Consider the following 21,644-nt stretch of genomic DNA (forward strand, 5'->3'; position numbering starts at 1 on the left):
AGTTCCTCATTTCAACCTAATGGATCAGCCTTCACCAGTTTTATGTCTGGTCTATATTAAAAAAACGGAAGTGGGTACATATGCCCATCTTCAGAAGCAAACACACCCAACTCCAAGCCCTGTCCATCCAAAGGAAGCATAAAAAGTGTGTCTTTTTCATTTTGCAAAACTATGGTGGAGGAGCAAGATGGGTGTGGGGGCACTTTGGCCCTCCAGATATTGCCAAACTCCACCTCTCCTGCCCATCCCTGCTCCCTTGGGCAGGGCTTGCTAGGACTGCTGGGAGGTGCAGTTGAGCAACAGCCAGGGTGGGGGGTGGCACAGGATTCCCGTTCTAAGGCAAGACTTACTCAGCTGCAGCCAAAGCAGCCTGGCCTTTGCAATTTTAGTCAACATTGCCAACCCACTTGGAAGCATATCACAGCCGAAAGGACTAGAAATGTACCTTTTTGAAAATATAAAATCATGGGGCATGTATTCTGCATCTGGTATCACATTATGTGCTCCTGCAGAAACACGGCATTACTAATAATCTCTCTCAGGGGTCTTGGGTGGGTGGCAGAAAGAGAAAATCTAGGTGGCCACTGGGGAAATGTGGTCCCTCCACCCTGCTGCAGCCCCTTTCAAAAATCTTAAGGATACATAACACTAACCCCTCCTGCACAAAGCCCTCTACAGTTCAGTTACAAGTTCCTTGGGTTTCTCACCGATATCATCTGAACCTGCTGCCTCCTTTCCCCCCGCCTTGGTCCGGCAATGCGTAGGTTGGTGGGTGCGCAAGCGTTGCCTTGCCGACCACAGATGGTGTAGACTTTTGTGGCCCTGGTCCTGAAGGGAAGTCTCCAGCGGCACCGCCTGCTGGCTGAGGTGAAGTAGTACAAGATGGGGTTCAGGCAGCAGTTGAAGCTGACCGAGGCCAGAGTGATGCGGCGCATCCTGTATATGACAAGGGCAAAGCGGCACTCCCGGATCAGCCCAGCCCGCATGAGGAAGTGCAGCAGGTGGGTGAGGTGGTATGGGAGGAAGCAGGTGGCGCAGATGAAGAGGATGAGGTAGATGGTGCCCAGGGCCTTCCTCTTGCGGGCGCTGCGGGGGATGCGAGAGATGCGCCGGGCGATCAGAGGGTAGCTGATCAGGATGACCCCGAAAGGGACCACAAAGCCAAATATCAGCGCGCAGACGTTGTAGGGCATCATGCGCCCGGTCCACTCCTCCAGCCCAAAACTCTCAAAGCAGACGGTCGCGTTGCTCCGGTTGAAGTTGAGGGGCCCCCCGAGGACCAGCGGGGCGGCGATGCTCACTGCCGTCACCCAGAGGACCGCAGCCACCAGCCCGTAGTGGGCGCCCTTGATCCGGATGTACACAAAAGGGTGCAAAACGGCCACGTAGCGGTCAAGGCAGATGCAGGTGAAGAAGGCGATGCTGAGGTAGATGTTGAGGAAGTACATGCTCCCTGTCAGCCGGCAGGCAATGTCCCCAAAGATCCAGTTGTTCCGGTTGAGGTGATAATGGATCTTGAAAGGCAGGACGCAGACAAACAGGGTGTCCACCACGGCTAAGTTGACCAGGTAGACGTAGGAGCGAGGCATGCTGATCGCCTGGCAGGTCAGGAGGTGCAGGGCGGCCCCATTCCCCAGGAGGCCCAGGACAAAGACCGTACTGTAGACAATCGTGAAGAAGGAATACTGAAAGTCTGCTTGGAAGACGCACTCTACCAAACTGGCGTTGGCAACGGTCTCATCAACGATAGTTGTGTTGTCCATCTCTCTCTCTTTTTGAGCTGCGGAAGTGTCTCCTCTTTTCCTAGAGATCAGCGGTCACTTTGCCTTCACATTTCCCAAGGTGGTACGCGATTCAAAGTCAGAGCCTTGGGTCTTTAGCGGGCAGCTGGAGTTAAGGAGGTCTTCGTGGTAGGCTAAAGAGGTGCAAGCTTTTTGCCTGTGAGCAGAGCTGGCCCAGCGAAGAGCAAAACTGTTAAAGCAGAAAGAGAAGAATGTTAAGACGTTATCAAGAGGGCTGCAACTTTGCATCAAACTAAGCATCAAGCTAAGCTGCTTGGGCTCTGTGCTGTAATCTCAGTTTTACAGAATAAGAACGCAAGGAGAGGTTGATCAGGCCAAAAGCCCACTTAGTCCAGCACCCTGCTCTCACAGAGGCCAACCAGATGCCTCTGGGAACCCTGCAAACAGGAACTGAGCACAACTCTCCACTCCTGTAGTTTGCAGCAGCTGTCACTCCTCCATTAGTGGAGGTACAATGCAGCCATTGTGACTGGTAACCTTTGATTGCCTTCTCCACCACAAACCTATCATTACACAGCTGAATGCAGTTGTAAGCTGAAGACTGCTAGATGGACCCCTCGGTCTGATCAATCCGGGGCCATGCTGATCATTTCTTCTACTTCTGGCATTCAGTGGGTGAGTGACGCTCTTAAACCTGGACAAAACAGCCTCACCCATAAGGGGAGCTATCAGCAGGCATGCGGGGGCCTCAAGATTAGACCACCAAGGAAGGGGACAAGATCCTAAGGGGCAAAGTGGTGTAGCGCCTGCCCTGTATGCAGAAAGTCCCAGGCTCAAACCCCAACAGCATCTCCAAGTAGGGCTGGGGAAAATTCCCTGCATGAAACCCTTGAGAGCTGCTGCCACTGAGCCAGCTGGACCCATGGTCTGACTGCATAAGGCAGCTTCCTATCTTCCTAACTCCCCAAACTCTTGAATCAGGACTGAAGATGCTCAAAAGCTACAGGATGTTGACTGGGTGGGGTTGGGGTTTTTTTGAGAGGTGATGGAACAGAGGGACTGCAAACCTGAACATAGAATCAGAGAACTGTAGAGTTCTATGAATCACAGCTTCAGAATCCCTTGCAGAGGGTCATCAAACCTGCATTAAAAAAACTCCAAGGGAGAAGAGCTCACCACATCTATGGAGAGTCCACCCTTGTGTCATTCTAATGAAGTCTGACTTGCATTTCATTAATGCATCACCATCTCTATCCACCTGCTTTATAAAGCAACCCATCAAGTGGGTGAAGGGTGTGTGTGTGACAACTTACCAGTCTGTGTTATCCTGGGCTGCCAGTCTTCAGCTGTTGTACCACCAAGGACTGTTTCCTCTCTGAAGGCTTCTACTAACGCCACACCTCCTCTTGAACCTCAGATGGAGAGGAGCAGTCGGCACCTCCGCATTTTTGCAAAGGGGAAGAGAAAAATAAAGTTCCTCCCACACTCTGTTTCGTCTTGAAAAGTCACAGGAAGTGGAGAGCGGAGTCAAAAGCAACCTGCAAGCTGCATGCACAGCCAACGGTGTGGGCACTGGCCCCCTCCAAAGGCACAGCGGTGCCTGTTCAGATTAGGGCACCTCGGTCAAAGCTGCTGGGCTCAATGTAGCTCCCTTAGATCTCGGCTGGGGCCTGCCAGGCGTTTAAAAACAAATATACCCACAACGTAACTGGCTGTGTTTAACTATATAAATTCTTTATACATCATATAAACATAACTCTTTTCACATTATCTAGTTGAGTAGAAGCAGTTAAGGACCAACATTTAGAACAGGAAATACAAATAGATCAGTTCTTATATACGTAATGTCCAAATAGAAGCTTTTGTGTTCCACGTATGTACAAATGAATCAGTGGTTGTATAAAGAATCTATATAGTTAAACACAGCCAGTTACATTGTGGGTATATTTGTTAGTTGAATTTACATAACTATCAGTTTGATAGTGTTGTGTAAGGCATTTTAAAACAAGCGCACACACACTTTCCAATCAGTTTTGCAGTGCTCAGCCGGGAACCCAAAACTGAGATTGACTAAGCCCATGGTGGGCTATTAGTAGGTCACCAGCAGGTTGCGTTTGGGTCAATAGGCCACCCATTGTGCAAGCCAGGAATCGGGACCGCAGATAACACAAACCGCTAGTGCTGAGTTTCTAACTGGAAGCTTCACCTTATCTAATCTAGTTTATCTAACTTAAAATATTACTAAGATTATCTAACATAGCTGAACTAATTTGGCAATCTCTTCTCCCCCAATCTTCTCTAGACAAACGATGATCAGGAAATGTGGTCCACAAAACAGGATATAAAAAACCAATTTCTGCAAGATGCTAACAGTAGCTGCTTATTTTGCACAATCAAAATCAACATATAGCCCTTTTATGTGGCACCCACATGACTTCACGCATGCTATCTTGCTGTAATCCTCATAATGGCTCTCTAAGCTAGGCCAGTAAGGATCACATCAGTTCTGCAGATGAGGCACAAAAAGCTTTGAAGTGAATGACTGCCAAAAAGGACCCCCTAGGGCCTAGTGAGTTCCTGGCAGAGGCAGAGTTTAACCCCGAAACTGAAGCCACTCTGCTGCATCAAGACCTCACTGGCCAGGCAAGGCCCAGTCCGCCTCCTGTTACCAAGACAGCCCTGTCCTGTGTTTCCAAGCTTATCACTAGGGACTAGTGTGTTGTTCTAAAAGAATTAAGCAGAGATTCTCAGGATGCCACGTTCTGTCTTACACAGCATAAAACAGCCTGAGGTTCCAGTTCAAGAGCTTTGGGTTGAAATCCTGGTTCAAATGTAATTGCACCCTAAGCACACCCCCACCCCAAATGTCTGGATATAGTTTGTTTTGCAGGGATGGGATACTGAAGAATGTTCCACGTATGTATGTGAATAGGTTTAAAGACATGTGGCCACATAACAGGAAAGAGGGTGCTCTCCTCCCCTGACCTCTCTCTGTTCCAGTCATGGGGAGTTCAATTAGGCTGCCATTCCGATTCTGCTTCGCTGATCTCCAAGTCTGCAAAGAGAAGAAGAGGCGAAAGACAGGCCTAAAGTCCGGTGTAACTTGGTAGCACTGGGCAGAGTCCACAGTTCGAATCTCAGCTCTGCCACGAACTTGCTTGATAGCCTTAGGCAAGCCTCCAGCCTCCCCTTCTGCAGCTTGAGAGATGAGGATACAGTGGTGCCTCGCAAGACGAAAAGAATCCGTTCTGCGATTCTCTTCGCCTAGCGGTTTTTTCGTCTTGCGAAGCAACTCTATTAGCGGCTAAGCGGATTAGCGCTATTAGCAGTTTAGCGGCTTAGCGGCTATTAAAGGATTAGCGGCTAAGTTGCTAAAAGGCGCTTAGCGGCTTAGAAAAAGGGGGGGGGAGCGGGGGAAAAATCGCAAGACTAGCAAGACGTTTCGTCTTACGAAGCAAGCCCATAGGGAAAATCGTCTTGCAAAGCAACTCAAAAATGGAAAACCCTTTCGTCTAGCGGGTTTTCCGTCTTGCGAGGCATTCGTCTTGCGGGGCACCACTGTACTGACCTTCCTTACCGGATTGTTTTAGAAACTTATTACAACTAGATGCCCAGGAAGAGGTTCAAAGTTCTATACAAATGCACCCTGTTTGCAAATCACAACCAATCTTCAAGCGTATTTTCCCACCAGCCTTGTTTTCAAAACAGAGACAAAAGAAGCAGAGCTCCAGTTCTCAGAGTGGCTTAATTCTCCACAGGGAACTCTGGGAATTCTTAGGCAACCCCCTACACCCCCCCCCCCCCGATGAGCTACATCTCTTCAGTACCCTTAACAAACTAGTTTCCAGGATTCTTTGGGGAAGCCAGGACTGTTTGAAGCAGTATGATCTAAACAAATAAAAAAGAATCCAAACATCTTCTAAAAATGAGTTTGGCTCTGCTTTAAATGTATAGTGCAGCTGGGGTCAAAGAGAGAAAGGAAGATTCCCTCTACCCATGTTTTCCACACAATGCAGACATTTTTAATCACTCTTCAACATTTCCTTCTTTTCTCCTAAGTTCAAAATCTTGAAATGCTTTAGCAACTGGCATTCAGAAGTACTGCCACCTCCAACTGATGATTTGGTCCCCCCTCCCCAGCTTCACAATACCCCTTCTGAGATATGGAGACTGAAGCTTCCTTATATACCAGGTGAAACAAAGTTTCCATATAATCTAATGACAGGCAGCCGCTCTCCAGGGTCTCGGGCAGAGAGATCTCTCTCCTCTGCAACCTGATCCTTTTTAATGGGAGATTTTTATTTCATGTAAGAGGATCTCTGCCCCACATCCTTCAAATGCAGGCACATTGCAGCTTGGGATAATTAAAATCCAATTCATCACCCTGACACCACAACAGAGAACAAAAACAGTTTGGATTTTCCACCTTGCACACCAACAGATATTTGGCTGGCATGGCTTAAATGCCTGCCTGAAACTCCCCTGTAGATCCTGCCTATGTCTCTTGGGGGGGGGGGCTGACAGTTTTAAGGGTGGGGAGTGTTACTGAAAGCAACACATCCAATAGCCTATTGACTTTGCCGTGTTAATTCACACCACAGAACCTTCGGAACACAAAGAATTCCTCATAAAAATCCCAACTTTTAAGAATTCCTTGCACCCTACAAACACCAGTTCTCCAACAAAGTGGGGTGATAAACAGCACCACAGGACCTACGTCTTGGCTGAGGCGCTCTATCTGCCCCTGAGCTGGACCCCTTCAGACAGGGGCAACCTGATGGTTGTGTGATGCACGCTCGGTTTTCGATGCATCTGCCTTTAGACAAGGCTGCACAGGGTCTGGGATGCTGAGGGTTAAGCCTGGGACCTTCCGCAGGCAAGGCTACTAAGCTAAGCACCCCCCCCTCCTGTGCCCCAGAAGCAAGTGGGGGTTCCCAGACTAACCAGCTTCGCAGTACTCCACATCTTTGAGGAAGAGTCCATCGGGCGGCGCAATGGTGTTATCGGGGTAAGCCATCAGGTCCCTGATCTCCAAAAGCCTTTGCACGTGATGAGGTTCGAGGCGGCCCTGGCCGACGGCCACCAAGACGCCAACCATTCTCCGCACCTGGCAAGGGAAGGAAGGGGAGGGTCAAAAATCGATGCGGCGTCAGACGAGTCCCACAATCTGTACCCATTAGGGCAAATCCAGGGGCTGCATCCCTTCTAAGTCAAGTCAACCCAATAGGATGAATCTATTGTTAGTCCTTGTCCAAGTACAGTGGTACCTCGGGTTACAATGCTTCAGGTTACAAACTCCGCTAACCCGGAAGTAGTTGCTCCGGGTTCTGAACTTTGCCCCAGGATGAGAATGGAAATCGTGGGCCAGCAACACGATGGCAGCCGGAGGCCCCATTAGCTAAAGTGGCACCTCAAGTTAAGAATGGACCTCCGGAACGAATTAAGTTCGTAACCTGATGTACCACTGTAGAGCTGTTTAAATCAATGGGCTTAAGATAGTTGTGTCCATTCACTTCCATGGGTCTGACACGGGGTTATATCCAACATTAGACCTGGTCGGAGTTGCTAGACCCATTCAATTGTTTGTTCATTCAAAAGATTTCAGGGCAGTTCACAGAATAAAATACAAGATAAAACACAGAAAATAATTGCAACCAAAAGAACAGAACAATAACACACATGCCCTTCTCACAGTTATATTTAAAGGGCTGTAGGATATTAATCAGTAAAAGCCATGGAAGTGAATGGGCATGAACAGCCAATGGAACGCTGTGCAAATGGAATGTGTATTTTATTGACTTACACAATTAAGACCTTTTTTTTTTTTTTTTTTTGGCCAAGTTCTCGATTTCTTAGGATCCCCCGTCGAATAATGACAAACCTCTAAGCCACCAGAGACACCATGGGACTCTAGTTCCCATCAATCCAAGCCAACAGCCAGGGGTGATGGGAGTTGCAGACCAGCACCATTGGGAAGGCTGTAGGCTCCCCATCTCCCCAATAAATAAATAAAAACTTCAAGAATGGCGGTGGTAAGACAACAAACATTAAAACAAATATTGACATTGTCTCATTGGATGAAAGAAGAAAATAAGCTTCTGACAATTAAGAGAGCTAGACGACACCAAACCAGATGCCTCCATTGGTTCTAGCTTGCCAGTTCTGAATATGCTTGGGAGAAGTTTTCTGCATTTGTCTCTCTAGTCTAGGAGGGGTCAGATTCAAGGAGGGGGTTAAACAATACCTCTGTGGTAGAATCTGCCCTGCGCAGCCACTGCCACTGCCAGGGACAAGAAACAGTCACAGACATTGCTTCCAGGGGCTGCTTGTGGGCTTTAATGCCTTTTACAGTTCTTGCTCAGCTGTAGAAGGTCAGTGGGTGGCCTTGGCTAGGCCACTACCTTTCAGACTGGCCCACCTCGCAGGTTTGTTGTGAAGCTTGTCAGGGGGCGGGGAAGAACGACAGAGTCCCCATCTTGAGCCCCTTGGGAGGAAAAACTTGAAAGAAACAGGCCTTTTCCTCCGACCCAGCAGAGCTGCTTTTATAAAAAGGTCACGTGGGCCAAAGAACCCGGCAGCGTGAGCCTGTCGGTTTCAGAAAGGAAACTTTAGTTCACTGCTCTCTTTCCTTTGGGCGGGAAGGCGGAGGTGAGCGAGTGTGTGAACACCTCCAGTGTCACTGGCTTCTGCTCTTGCAGACTCTTGTGGGTGGACCACAAGCAGAGCCAAAATGTTGGGCTCCCCCCGCCCCATTTTCCTGCAGCAGGATGGGTAAAAGAGGGAAGGGTCGTGGCTCAGTGGGAGAGTTATCTGCTTGGCAGAGGATCCCAGATCTGCAAAGGATCATAGATTCAACCCCCACCATCTCCAGGCAGGGCTGGGAATGCCTCCCTGTCTAAGAACGTGGAGAGGCGCTGCCGGCCAGTGTAAGCAACACTAGTGAGGTGCATCTGTCTCCCTCATCATTGACTCTTAGGAGAACTATAAGGGCATTCCTGTTCCCTATAAGGGCTGGAAGATCCTGCTGTGGCAACCTTGGCAGGGTAACGCTTTTAGATGCTTAGGTGGTTTCTAAATATGTTTTTATTTCATTTTGAGTTGGGACTGCTTAAACGTTTTGATGTCGCCTGCCCTGGCCTCTTTCAGGAACAAGGGCAGGAGAAAATAAAGCTAATAAAGAAGTAATAATGAAAGCAAGAGACAGCTTCCCACATGTCTTCCTGGAGCTGGCAACCGTCTTGTTGGAGTTCAGATCAATGGATAGCTCTGTTGGTCAGAGCGCGGTGCTGATAACGCCAAGTTTGCGGGTTCGATCCCCATATGGGACAGCTGCGTATTGCAGGGCCTGGACTAGATGATCATTGGGGTCCCTTCCAACTCTATGATTCTTTTATTCTATGACTTGCAGCGGTGCAGTGGCAAAGCGCAGGTCCCTTCCTGATAGTCATGGCCATGCCTACTTCTAAAATTATACATTTATTTTATAATCATGCATAATTATAAGGATGCATAATAATAATAGTAGTAGTAATAGTAATAATAATAATAATTAATAATAATGGTTGCATTCCAACAATCAGTGCACATCTCTATGTGTTGCCTTTCTGCTAGATTTACTATTTTTTTGTGGGCAAATAATTTGGAGGTCTCCAATATCTTCTTTCACAGCAACGTAAAGCTGTGTCTTCCTTGAAGGTCCACTGCATGCAACAGAACTTGCCCCCCACTCCCTTGAAACCAAAGCCTTTTGTGCTTTCAGTGTTCCTAAATACTGAGCTTTGGGGCATGCATACTCTTGGGCATTCTTCCTGCACACCTTCTCCAGAGGGACGCTAGGAGCCAATCCTCAGTGGCTGACTCACCTCCTTTCACTTTGATTGGCTCCAACCAGGCCCAAACGTGGGAAGACTTCTTCTCAGTGGCCAAAAACCTTTCTTTTTGTGCTGATTGGGCGATTCTTGGACCCAGGAGACAGAAACCACTACATCATGGCTAATTTAGTGCCATTCCCAGGGAAAGGAGGGAGGGTGACCTGTTGGACTGGGGCCTGGGAGGTAAAGGGATCCCTGACCATTAGGTCCTGTCATGGCTGACTCGGGTTGTGGCGCTCATCTCGCTTTATTGGCTGAGGGAGCCGGCGTACAGCTTCCGGGTCATGTGGCCAGAATAACTAATCTGCTTCTGGCGAACCAGAGCAGTGCACAGAAACGCTGTTTACCTTCCCGCTGGAGCGGTACCTATTTGTCTACTTGCACTATGATGTGATTTCGAACTGCTAGGTTGGCAGGAGCAGGGACTGAGCAACGGGAGCTCACCCTGTCGCGGGGATTCGAACCGCTGACCTTCTGAGCCAGTCACTGCCTCTCAGCCTACCTTACCTCACAGGGTTGTTGTGAGGATAACGGGGAACAAGGTGGTGGTTCTGTGTGGGCCACCTTAGAGGAAAGGTTTATGAACCTATGAATGAATGAATGAATGAGGGAGACTGTGGAGGTGGAAATGAAGGTGTGGAACAACAACACCTCAGACAAACCAAAAATAGCAGCCGCCCCTCTGTGAGATAACAACTTGGAAGGAAAAGGATGTGGTTCCATCTGCCTCCCTTGCAGCTGCCCACATTCAGATGCAGGCTGTGGAAATCTGTGAGACGGCAGCTTTCAGGACCCTTCAGGAGGTTGCAGTTTTGGTGTATTTGCAGGGGCTTTATATACTCTGCTCTCCCACCCTGGGAAGGCTGCCCAGAGCGGCCAGTAACTAAACATTTCCTTTATAAATGTAAAACCCCAACCGCCGCCACCAAGTTACAGCACTCCAAAAGTTTAAGGAGGGGACAGCAGTCGGCGGAAGAAGAGCAGGCCCTTTTGCGTGCAAAAGAGCTCAAGACACTCCGGGTAGGGCAGGGAAAGACTCCCACACAGCTGCTGCCAGTCAGAGTAGATGATATGGAGCACATGCGACAAATGTTCTGACCTAGTATAAATATAGCTTCCTGGGGGGAGCATGCCAGATCTGAGGCTATGCGCATAAATTCCTAGCAATTTAGGAGGAAGGGGGCCATGTTTCTCAGTGGGTGGAGCATTTGTGCTGCATGCCTAAGTTTCAACACACCACATCTTTAGGAAGGGCTGGGAAGGACCCCCTGGAGGTGGCCATAGGAACATTGGAAGCTGGTTTATTACTGAGTCAAACAACTGGCCCATCTAAGCTCAGTATTGTTTACACTGATTGGCAGCAACTCTCCAGAGTTTTCAAGGCAGGGAGTCTCTCCCAGCTGGGATTGAACCCGGGACCTTCTGCACGCAAAGCAGATGCTCTGCCACTAATCCACAGCCTTTCCCCAAGGTTGGCACAGATGGGACTGAGCTAGATGAGCCACTGTAAGGCAGATTCCTATGTTCCTCAGGTGTAACTGCAGCTCAGTGACATGCAGGTTCAATCCCTGACATCTCTGGCCAAAAGGACCAGGTAGGAAAGATACTTGACTGCAGCTCTCAGCAGTCCCAGCCTCTGGGATCATTAGCAGCTGGAGTCCAGCAACATCTGGAAGGACAGAGGTTCCCCTTTCCCCGAATAATGCAGGGTTCTTGGGGGAGCCACAGGCCAACACAAACAGCACTTCTAGCATTCACCACCAGAGGGCACTGCCCTCCTACACTTTGATGCTTCTATTCAACATTTCCCATTTAAATCTCTCTCTCTCTATTCATGCCATGCATTTAAAGCACATGGCTTCCACTCAAAGTACTTTCCTCCTTACAGAGCTACAATTCCCAGTGCCCTTAAACTACAGTTCCCAGCATTCTTTGGGGAACTATTTAAATGTGTGTCAAGCGCACTTTAAATACATAGTGTGGATCTGCTGTTTCCTGCCTAGGGTGCCTTGGATCTGTACTTTATCTAACCAAGGGCAAACACTGATGCCCATTCACCAAGTACTGACATGCCACAGCATGGGCATAAAACCAGAGGGGGGCAGCAGTGAGAAGACTGTCAGTTTCCTTGAGTTTCTGATCCAGTGTAGATGTTCCATTTAAAGAGTGAAATAAATCTCAGCCCTTCGCTGGATGAGGCTATGAGGCAGTGTTGCATAGACACTTGCCTCAAAAGGAGATTTTGCACCTAGGCCCCGCAATTCGAACCCTGTGCCCAGGGCAAGCCGGACTCTGCAACCCGCATCAGCGATAAAAATTACCCCACTGTATAATTCGTCCTAAGTGTAAGTGCAAAATTCGTGTAAGTGCAAAAAGGGAGGCTAGTGTCCTACAAATCATGGGAAACAATCAAGAGGTACAGTAAACATTTTTTTGAGTTGGGGCAGCAGTGGGATCTGTCTGCAGAACTGATGGGAGTACTAGAGACATGCCCGTCTCAACTTCAAGCTCCCAAACTTTCTACAGCAAATGCCATTGATCTAAGGAACTGCCTATTCTGGGCTAAGAAAGCAGGGGAAGCTACCAACTGCCACCATGCAAGGACTCTTTCATGAAATGTGCTCAACATGGAAACTACCAGGCTGCAAAAGGGAGAAGCTGATGGTTTGTGTTATGCCCAACAGCCCTGACATGGCAGCTATTTTGCGACAGGCACTCACAGCACCCTCTCAAAACTTTAAACATTGGCCCCCAAAAGACCGCCGGCCCCTTCTTTAATCCAAGATTAGGGAGTCCTACAACAACACAGGTGTTGTTGGGACGCGGGTGGTGCTGTGGGTTAAACCACAGAGCCTAGGACTTGCCGATCAGAAGGTCGGCGATTCAAATCCCTGCGACGGGTTGAGCTCCCGTTGCTCGTTCCCTGCTCCTGCCCACCTAGCAGTTCGAAAGCACATCAAAGTGCAAGTAGATAAATAGGTACCGCTCTGGCGGGAAGGTAAACGGTGTTTCCATGCGCTGCTCTGGTTCGCCAGAAGTGGCTTAGTCATGCTGGCCACATGACCCGGAAGCTGCATGCCGGCTCCCTCGGCCAATAAAGCGAGATGAGTGCCACAACCCCAGAGTCGGCCATGACTGGACCTAATGGTCAGGGGTCCCTTTACCTTTACCTTACAACAACACATTCCAAGTCCTAACACACACACACACACACCCGTAGAAAAGTGAACTTGGAATCTCTGCTGCATTCTTTCTCCTAAATATAAAGTACTATTCTAGTCCTTTATATTCCGAATGAAGGCCTGAATTAAAATGGAGCAAAGGAGGCTGTCTTACACCATGTTGGAGCGTTGCTCCATCTAGCTCAGTACTGTCCGCACTGACTGGCAGCAGCTCCCCAGGGTTTTCAAGGCAGGGAGTCTCTCCTAGCCTTACCTGGAGATGCTGCTGGGGATTGAACCCGGGACCTTCTGCATGCAAAGGAGATGCTCTGCCACTGAGCCACAGCCTTTCCCCAAGTTGGCACAAATGAGACTGAGCTAGATGACCCAGTGGTGGCAGCCACCGGATACGGGGATTAAACCAATTCACAGCGAGGGATCGGTCTAGCAGTACTGGACACAATGGCTATGTAGAACTTCCAGCTTCAGAGGCAGTATACAGGGAAGCAGCAAAGGGAGTGAGTTATCACCTTCGTGTCTTAGATTCCCAAATCAGGATCACCAGCTCAGCAACATTCTACAGTTCATAGAGTCGTAGAATTGGGACTCCAAAGATCCCATAGGACAACTCACTCCCCAGAGCAGGATCTGCTGTGCCACCATGCAGAAAGACCATTTGATGAAGCCTGCTTCGTGTGCAAACTACCAGGTCACAATATGGAGAAGGTGTTCAGAGCAGGACCCAAAGATACCAAACGCTGAAGATAAAAAGGGAGTGTAAAAACTGGGTTCAGGCCAGTTTAAAGCTGGCTTTTGTGGGGAATTAGCTTTCACAGTACCTGTTTGTAGAGAAAAGAGGGGGCCGTAAACTCCATCTCCCAAAACCTCAGATGGCTGGAAAAAAGCAAAAGGGGGAAAAGGTTAGAGATAAAACGATCAGGATGGACAGAAGGAAGCACTTTTTCAACACTGTGCACTGTTCAACTCTGGAACTCGCTTCTGCAGGATGGATTTTTGCTACCACTCTGGAAGTTCCCAAGACCTCCTGAAGAATGATGTGGGCCCATCAGCTGACAGGCAGGCTCCTCCAATAGCACCCAGAAAAAGAGGGGGGAAAATATGTTTCAAAAATGAGTTTCCCAACTGTTGCTTTGCTAGAACAAGGCATGTTCTTACTGCCTATCAGCTGACTAGGGTGCACCTTGCTCCAACAAAGATGTTCACTGTAAGCATTCATGTGGGGCAGGTGGGTGTGCTAAAGCCGGATTCAGACTGTGGGCTGGAGCATCCCCACCCATGTTGTCGGGCAAGATTGGTGGCAGCGGACCAGCTGTTTTGCGGGGCGGCTTCTCCACCATCTCGCCGGCCCTGATGAAGAGTCAAGAGCATTTTGATGCACAGCAGACCCAGCAGCGCCCTTCACCTTAGCAGTGAGGGTCAGGGACAGAGGCAGTATACCTCTGAACACCTGGGCACAAGCGACAGGGGTACAGCCGCTGCCTTCATGCTGGGGGGAATCCGATGTACGCAGGGCAAGCTTCTAATAAACCAAGCAGCTCAGAAGCCACTTCAGCAACATATTTTAAGTAGGAGTGGACGGATCTGTCGATTTCTACTCCGGGCCACTTTCATATGTGGAGTTGATACTTTTTAGTTGATTTTCATGTGTAACAATTTATTTCTTGCTGCATTAGAGGATATTTGGACTAGCTGTTCACTAGATCTCGCGGTACGGAATTCCTTGTGTATTTTTTCGTAGCTGATTATTATGGGTAGTGTTTGTTTTGATGCTAAAGATGTTCAATTTAGTTGGTTATTCTGCCTTACAGAATTTGGCAGTCGTCTTGGTTTTTGTTTTGTTTTTAAAGATTAAGATGTTTTCACCCAGGTCACAAACCATTTAGAGACGTGTTTAAATATACATTTGGAACTCCCTGCTTATTAATATCAGGCAGGCGCTTTTGTGGTACCTTCTTCGACACCTGCTAAAAACATTTCTGTTTAGACAAGCCTGCCCAGTTGTTGATATGAACTTCCATCTGTTTCTACTATATTATCAATTTAGATTTTCAAAAGTCTTAAATTATTGTTGTTAATTTTTCCTATTGGTAATATCATTTTATCCTTTTTGTAAATCCCTTTGGGGCTTTGTTTTTCAATCTTTCAAGCAATTTGTAAATCTTATGAAATAAATAATACAAATATAACATATAAGCCGTATATAACTTGTCCAAGTGGACAATAACTAAAATCCAGGTCGGATCCATCTCATTTCTGTGTATAAGGGTGTTGTTGTTTTTTTGAAGTTAATAGTCACACTATTTTTGTATGCCTTTTTCAAAAAACATTTCCGCACACGTTCTACCATTTAAAAAACACCAAGACTTCAGATCTAGCAAGCATTTTGACATATTGTCTGAGAAGGTAATGGCAGAACTCATAGACGTGCATATGTTAAAAAGTAACTGCTTTCTGACCAGCATGTTAAGTCCAGGAAACGTGAATTGGGGCACTTTGCTTTAAAAACAAAAACTGCAAGTCAGATGAAATACTTTAACATTCTCCATTTTTTGAGTGCAGTGTTTGTATGATCTCCTCTGGCAAAAAAAAAAAAAAAAAATGGAACTGGAAATCTGGGTCCGTCTTAAGGCAGAAAAGGAACTCACTGGACCTTCGTAAGTGGAGGCTGGTCCATCAGGGTAAAGGGGGCAGTGCCCCACCAAGCGCAATCTGGACTTAGCCAGCCACCACCTGCCTGACTTCTTACAACTTGTCCGCTTCCACCTCCCTTAAGTTTCAGGTGCTGTCCTTGCAGAACTCAGCAGGGAGGAGGATGGGGACACACTTGAGATGGCTGAACCAAGCGCTGGCTTCGGCGCCACCTACTGTTGGGCTCCCTGCCTTCCTCCGCACCAGTTCCAATGGGCACCACCCACCTTTTGCCCGTGAGAGCATTCGTTATGCTCAGATCCACCTTTTGCAGGTTTTCCAGAAACATCTGCCTGCTCACTGTGAGGACAGGATGTTGGGCTAGCTGAACTGTTGGCCTGACCCAGCAGCCAGGCTCCATTAGCTATTTGATGTAATATTTAATATGTAATACTTTACTGCTGGAGGAGACTCTTGAGAGTCCCATGGACTGCAAGAAGATCAAACCTATCCATTCTGAAGGAGATCAGCCCTGAGTGCTCACTGGAAGGACAGATCCTGAAGCTGAGGCTCCAATACTTTGGCCACCTCACGAGAAGAGAAGACTCCTTGGAAAAGACCCTGATGTTGGGAACGATGGAGGGCACAAGGAGAAGGGGACGACAGAGGACGAGATGGTTGGACAGTGTTCTTGAAGCTACCAGCATGAGTTTGACCAAACTGCGGGAGGCAGTGGAAGACAGAAGTGCCTGGCGTACTCTGGTCCATGGCGTCACGAAGATTCGGACACGACTAAACAACAACAACAACATATACTGTACTTTCCCATGTATAAGACTAGTTTTTTTTCCTTTAAAAATTATGCTAAAAAGTGGGGGCTGTCTTATACATGGATAGCTCACAGTGCAAATTTCTTAAATTTGAGTCCCCCAAAATTGGGGGTGTCTTATACACGGAAAAATACTGTGTGTGTGTGTGTGCGCGCGCGCACGTGCCTTACACAAATAGTTAAATATAAATCTTCAAACTTGTCAGGCTAGCAACACTTGAACAACAATTATTATTCACAAACACCTCCAGACGGCGTCTGCATGAAGTCCCCACACCTCTCAGTTTCACAGTCAAGATAGAAGTAACTGAATAACCAGCCAACTGCCAATTTCCAACTGCCACCTCCTTTCCCCAATACCATCTATTCCTTGTGAACTACATTCCCACTGAAATTACATTACAAATAATGACAGGCTCTTCTTTTGGGGGGGGGATTGGGAGCCGGGGTCAACGCCCCCTGGAGTCTGCTTGCGTGCGAGAACAGAGGACGGCAGCCCGGATTAAGGGCCCCAGCCTGCTTTTAGTGACCCACGAAGAGCCCGAGGCCTCTGCCTAAATCTCTCAGTGACCGAAAATATAAGCGATTCAGCCTTAATGGGAAGCAGGCGCAACAAAGCGCGATCGATAGGCTGCTCCCTCCCGCCTCCCCGCTTGCGAGGAGAAAGGATTATGGTTCCACTTAAAATCCTTCTTAAAAGCTGGGAGGGAAACGATGGGTCCAAATCTGTGAGCCGGCAAAGAGCACCCCGAATCTATCTTCGGCCTCAGTGCTTGGAATTAATCTGCCAATCGGGGTCTTTGTTTTTTTCCACAGGGCGAATTGGGGCAGGCTGTAAATTGGCAAGGTGTATTAAAGGCCGCTGTCACCGTTTGTTGTTGTTTAGTTGTTTAGTCATGTCCAACTCTTTGTGACCCCATGGACCAGAGCATCAATTAAAAACCATCAATTCTTCGGCGATCAGCCTTCTTTATGGTCCAGCTCTCACTTCCATACATCACTACTGGGAAAACCATAGCTTTAACTATACGGACCTTTGTTGGCAAGGTGATGTTTCTGCTTTCTAAGATGCTGTCTAGGTTTGTCATTACTTTTCTCCCAAGAAGCAGGCGTCTTTTAATTTCATGACTGCTGTCACCATCTGCAGTGATCATGGAGCCCAAGAAAGTAAAATCTCTCACTGCCTCATGGATCACTGCCTTGCCGTGGCGAAGGTGCTTGAATAACTCAGAGAAGCTATGAGCTATGCCGTGCAGGGCCACCCAAGATGGACAGGTCATAGTGGAGAGTTTTGACCAAACGTGATCCACCTGGAGGAGGAACCGGCAAGCCACTCCAGTATCCCTGCCAAGAAAACTCCATGGACAAAGACAACAGGCTGTCACCATTAGCTCTTGTCTTTTGTTCACCGTCCCCAAAAAAGGCTGTAGAGCAAGCTTGGCCAAGTTTACTCCCAACCCAAGGCTTACTTTGGACTGAGGGGGTAGAAGCGGTCACTGCCTGCTTCATCCACATGGAGGGCTTGGCAGAACCACCCTTGAGGACTAATAATTTTATTTTTTATTTTTTTAAAGCCACCACTTGCTTATTTGTGTGGCGGGGTTGACAGAACAACCCTTGAGGACAAATAACTTAACAAAAAAACCACCACTTGCTTAGTTGCAGAACAATCTTTAAGGATGCGTTACATTTTTACTACTACAGTGGTGCCTCGCAAGACGAAAATAATCCGTTCCGCGATTCTCTTTGTCTAGCGGTTTTTTCGTCTTGCGAAGCAACCCTATTAGCGGATTAGCGCTATTAGCGGTTTAGCGGCTATTAAAGGCTTAGCGGCTAAAAGGCTATTAGCGGATTAGCGGCTTAGAAAAAGGGGAGGGAAAGCGAAAAAAAATTGCAAGACTCGCAAGACGTTTTCGTCTTGCGAAGCAAGCCCATAGGGAAAATCGTCTTACGAAGCAACTCAAAAACGGAAAACCCTTTCGTCTAGCGGGTTTTTCGTCTTGCGAGGCATTCGTCTTGCGGGGCACCACTGTATTACTACTAATAATAATCCACTGTGTGTTTATTTGTGGGGAGGGTTTGCCAGAAGAACTTTGAGGACTAGGAACTTACAACAAACACGGAAACACCACCACCATGGAAGTCAAAAGGTTTACGTTTTATGCCGACTTGCAGGATCCATGGCATGTTGTTTTCCAGGCCTCCCGCTTCTAACAATTCAGCCAAAAATAAATAGTGCTGACAAGGGAGAGGGTGGGATAATAGGTCTGTAATCACCTAGCATGTGATTTCATGAGGGAGGCAGCTATCCATCCTCTCTCTCTCTCACTGGGCTCTTTCAGATGGGTTTTTAAAAGAATGTGATTTCCTCGCTCAGCAGTCTAGGGTGGGCTAAGAGAAAAGTCAGCAAATCTGACAGCGTTTAAAGCTCAGAGGGTTTCTAGCAGTCAGGGAAACCTGGCAGGCGGCACAGCCAGGCGGTAAAGCTTCGCCTGGACTGTACTACTTCCAGCAGTACCATGGGGGGAGGGGAGAAAATATGGAGGAGACCAAATCCGCCCCCTGCCATGAATTCATCACTCCATTCACAGGCAACATTTGGGGAGGAGGCATTCCACTAATTGTTACTTTTTCATGTTGCTTCATGTTGTTTCACGATGCCACCACCCTGGTAAAATCTACCCGTGCCAACACAAGGAAAATATAATTTATTTATTGTATTTCACGAAATGTATATGCCACTTACAGTCATACCTTGGGTTACAGACACTGCAGGTTGCGATTTTTCGGGTCACGGACTGCCAAAACATGGAAGTATTGGAACGGGTTACTTCTGGGTTTCGGCGCTCGCGCAAAAGCACTAAATTGTGCTTTGCGCATGCACAGAAGCACTGAATCGCAACCCGTGCGTGCGCAGGCACGGGTTGCAAGCGTGCATCCCACATGGATCAAGTTTGCAACCCGAGCATCCACTGTAGTTTTAAAAAAACCTAAAACTAAAACCTCAAAGCGGTTTCCAAAAAGAATGAAATAATCAGTTTTTAAAATAATAATAATAATAACAATCCCCCTTTAAATATATCCAATGAGAGAACAATGAACAAGAACATCAGAAAATCCCTGTTGGACTGGGCCAAAGGATCTGGTCTTCACCGCAACCAACAAGATGTTCATCAGGGAAGCCTGAAAGCAGGACCTGAGTGCAAACAACAGCACTGTCCAATTTGTGATTCCCAGAGACTGGCATTCAGGAGCATTTCTGCTTCCAGCTGTGGAGGCAGAGCATAGCCATCACGGCTAATAGCCACAATTTGTCCCATCCTCCATGAATTTGTCCCATCCACTGCCTGCTGCGGGAGTGAGTTCCACAGTTCCACTATGCGTGAAGAAATCCTTTTTTATCTCTCCTGAATCTTCCAGCCATCAGCTTCACTGGGTGCCCATGAGTTCCGAGTGTTATGAGAGAGGGAGAAAAAAAGTTCCCCCATCCACTTTTTCCATGCCGTGAATATTTTAAACACTTGTACTACTACTTGCCCCTTACTCCCCCTTTCCCTGAAGTAAAAAGTCCCAAATGCTGCAACCTTTCCCCATGGGAGCAAGTTGCTCCACCCCCTCGATCATTTGCTTTTATTCATTTCATGAAAATGACACACGGCTTAAGATTGTAAGAAACCAACAACCTCAAAGCACTTTACAAGAAAAAGAGGAAACCAAAAGATTGGTTCTTCTCTTAATCCTGAAACTTTTCCAGCCTTACAATATCCTTATTTCGAGGTGAGGCAAACCACACGCTCCTTTAAAATATCCGTTCCTTTCTGCCCTAAATCAGCTGAAAGTTGGTAGTAAGTGCTGTTTCCTCATAACAATTATTTTATTATTTAACAAAATCTATACGTAGCGTTATGGTTAAAAACAACCCCCAGACCTCAAAGCGATGTACAACCGCCCTCCAAGAAAATCAAGAAAAAAATTACAATAGTTTAAAAGATTCCAAATGTTAAAATACTTTGAATGGGTTAAAATCCACGTCAACTTTCTAAGCATCTGGGTAGGTTTGTCTAAACTAGAATTTTAGCAGGCGCCAAAAAGAGTGCAGTGAAGGTGGCTGCCTGATCTCATGAGGCAGGCAGTTCCAAAGTGTAAGCGATGGCACATGAAACAGTCACAGAGCCCTTACAAATGTGGAACGGGTGTTACGTGGCACCTGCAGTAATGCCAATGGATAACGGAAACAATGACCTTGGATAGCGTCTCTCCCTCCATGGAGGGTCTTCTACCTGTGTGCGAAGCCCTCGCTCTGAAGTTCCTGAGTTGCACAAGAGAGCCTGTCAACACCCACCCGCAATTCCATGCCTATTATTCAATCCATTTTCGGATCACATGGAGACTTTGCTCTGAGACAGCTGGTCTTTCTCCCACAACCTGGCAGGGCCCAGCGGGCCCAGGAAAGAGAAACAATAGGAATCGTGTTGGTTTTCTCTTTTTGAAAATGCAAGATTCCTCACTCTCCTCCCCACCCGCCTCCAGCATCCTGTTCAAACGGTTGGCACCCTTAACGCTCAATTTTCTTTGTTTATTCTGAACAAGAATTAATCTGCCTTTATTGGGCGTTATGGGATAAGCTGGGGGGGGGGGAGAAAGACAATCTGTTACGAAGGGTTGTCCTACGCAAAGCAGACCAGCTGAAATTAATGGGCATGATTCACTTAGCTTAGTGGGTTCTCAGTCTCTTTTCCTCTGGGCCACACTTTCAAAATAAAAAAATTTGCTCGCACCACACCGGTTTTGCTCTGGGGCATGTTAAAGGGTACGGTGGCACCATCCGCGTAACAAAAACTACCGCAGAGATATCAACATTTTTGAAAGTAGAGATTCTAATTGTAGAGACAAACTCCTAGTCCTGAAGGACGTGGTGAAGAAATGTGAGCAGCGTTTCATTCAATCTCTGAATCTCTAAGAGGCAGGTTTCAGCAGGGGCTGCTGGCAGGCAGGGTGGCACTTCAGCACCACAGACAGCTCCCTGCCCCTCCATTCCCCACTCCTCTTCCCAGGCTCTCTGCCTTGACAGCTGCTTCCTCTGGCTCCTTTTTTGCCAAATAAAACAGACACGTCCACACAACTCCTTGAAAGACCTCCGCTTCTGAAAGCAGGGCAGACAATGCGGGATAACCTTGGGAACGCACTTATCCTTCGACACGGCGAGAAAAAAAGGCTCCCGCATTATAGTAATCCAAGTTCAGTTTCCTTATTTCCCCCCCCTCTCTCCTTTCTCTTTCCAACAATGTGCTTCCAAGTAGAATTACTCCGTGTCCTTCCAGTTTCAAATAATCCTCCTATTCTCTCCCCCCCCCCCGGCTTTCTCGCTTCCCCTTCGAACAATGGAGTGCGG

General features: G+C 47.6%; 1 protein-coding gene across 6 annotated transcripts in view; it reads right to left on the minus strand.

The window, feature by feature from the left end:
• Positions 1–21,644, minus strand: part of PUSL1 (pseudouridine synthase like 1) — a 63,664-nt gene that overhangs the window by 7,605 nt on the left and 34,415 nt on the right. For 4 of the 6 annotated variants that reach the window (XM_028740839.2, XM_028740836.2, XM_028740838.2 and 1 more), the window contains 4 exons: positions 13,614–13,668; positions 6,687–6,849; positions 3,056–4,797; positions 1,761–1,971 (listed from right to left, as the gene is read on the minus strand). In XM_028740839.2, coding sequence (XP_028596672.2) covers positions 4,754–4,797; positions 6,687–6,849; positions 13,614–13,668 — 262 coding nt within the window. In that variant the 3' untranslated portion in view covers positions 1,761–1,971; positions 3,056–4,753. 6 annotated transcript variants of the gene reach the window in all.

The sequence above is a fragment of the Podarcis muralis genome, chromosome 7 (assembly GCF_964188315.1).
Source record: "Podarcis muralis chromosome 7, rPodMur119.hap1.1, whole genome shotgun sequence".
Lineage (NCBI taxonomy): Eukaryota > Metazoa > Chordata > Lepidosauria > Squamata > Lacertidae > Podarcis > Podarcis muralis.